Here is a 1,376-nt window from a genome sequence, read left to right on the forward strand (position 1 = left end):
GCCGCCTGACTCAACGGGGCCGGAAAGGGGCCGGGCCCCACCCCGGGGGCCACGTCAGGGCCTTAACGAGCACCCTAACGAGGGGCAGGGCCGGAAGCGCTAATTAGGGCCCCCTAATTAACCCCGCGCCCTAACGAGGGCCCCCGAACCCTCCCCCCCTCCCCCCCCCCAATAAACAAACACGCGCCCCCCCGTCAGCCCCCCACCCGTTAATTGGGAGCGGGGGGAGGAAAGGGTTAAAAGCAGGGTGGGGGCGGGGCCACGGCCTCAAGGGGCGGGGCCAAGGCCCCCGGGGGCGGGGCCAAGGCCCCGGGGGGCGGGGCTTGGAGTAAAAAATGGCGGAGGGGGCGGAGCCAAGGGGGGTCAATATGGCCTCTCGCGGCGGTCCTGCCGGTGGTCGCCCCTGGGGAGAGAGAGGAAAGCTCGTTAACGAGGGGTTCGTTAGGGGTTGGGGTTAATTGGGACATCGTTAGGGGTCAGGGTTAATGAGGGTCGGGGTTAACGAGGTCGTTGGGGGTCAGGGTTAATGAGAACTTCGTTAGGGGTCGGGGTTAACGAGGACTTTGTTAGGGTTGAGGGTTAACGGGGACTTCGTTAGGGCTCAGGCTTAACGGGGCTTCATTAGGGGTTGGGGTTAATTGGGACATCGTTAGGGGTCAGGGTTAATGAGGGTTGGGATTAATGAGGTCGTTAGGGGTCGGTTAACGGGGACTTCGTTAGGGGTCGGGGTTAACGGGGCCATCATTAGGGCTCAGGGTTAACAGGGGCTTCGTTAGGGCTCAGGGTTAACGAGGACTTCGTTAGGGCTCAGGGTTAACGGGGACTTCGTTAGGGCTCAGGGTTAACGGGGACTTCGTTAGGGCTCAGGGTTAACGGGGCTTTGTTAAGAGGGTTAACGAGGACATCGTTAGAGCTCAGGGTTAACGGGGCTTCATTAGGCGTTGGGGTTAACGGGGACTTCATTAGGGCCCAGGGTTAACGAGGACATCATTAGGGTCAAGAGTTAATGAGGCCGTCATTAGGGGTCAACTGGGCTTCGTTAGGGGTCAGAGTTAACGGGGACTTCGTTAGGGCCCAGGGTTAACGGGGACTTCGTTAGGGCCCAGGGTTAACGGGGACTTCGTTAGGGCCCAGGGTTAACGAGGACATCATTAGGGTCGAGGGTTAATGGGGCTGTCATTAGGGCTCAGGGTTAACGGGGCTTCATTAGGAGTCGGGGTTAACGAGGACATCGTTAGGGCCCAGGGTTAATGGGGACTTCATTAGGGCTCAGGGTTAACGAGGCCCTTGTTAGGGCCCAGGGTTAACAGGGACTTCGTTAGGGCCCAGGGTTAACAGGGACTTCGTTAGGGTTAATGAGGACTTCGTTAGGGTTA

The 1,376-nt window shown here is 59.3% G+C and overlaps 1 protein-coding gene across 1 annotated transcript in view; it reads right to left on the reverse strand.

Annotated features, from left to right (window-relative positions):
- Nucleotides 1-192: 192 nt before the first annotated feature.
- Nucleotides 193-1,376, reverse strand: part of LOC118159532 (RNA-binding protein FUS-like) — a gene marked incomplete at its 5' end in the record, with an annotated part of 2,572 nt that continues 1,388 nt past the window's right edge. Inside the window, one exon of the mRNA XM_035314101.1 lies at nt 193-403. Coding sequence (XP_035169992.1) covers nt 364-403 — 40 coding nt within the window. The remainder of the gene's footprint in view (nt 404-1,376) is intronic.

Source organism: Oxyura jamaicensis, unplaced genomic scaffold (assembly GCF_011077185.1).
Source record: "Oxyura jamaicensis isolate SHBP4307 breed ruddy duck unplaced genomic scaffold, BPBGC_Ojam_1.0 oxyUn_random_OJ70808, whole genome shotgun sequence".
Taxonomy (NCBI): Eukaryota; Metazoa; Chordata; class Aves; order Anseriformes; family Anatidae; genus Oxyura; species Oxyura jamaicensis.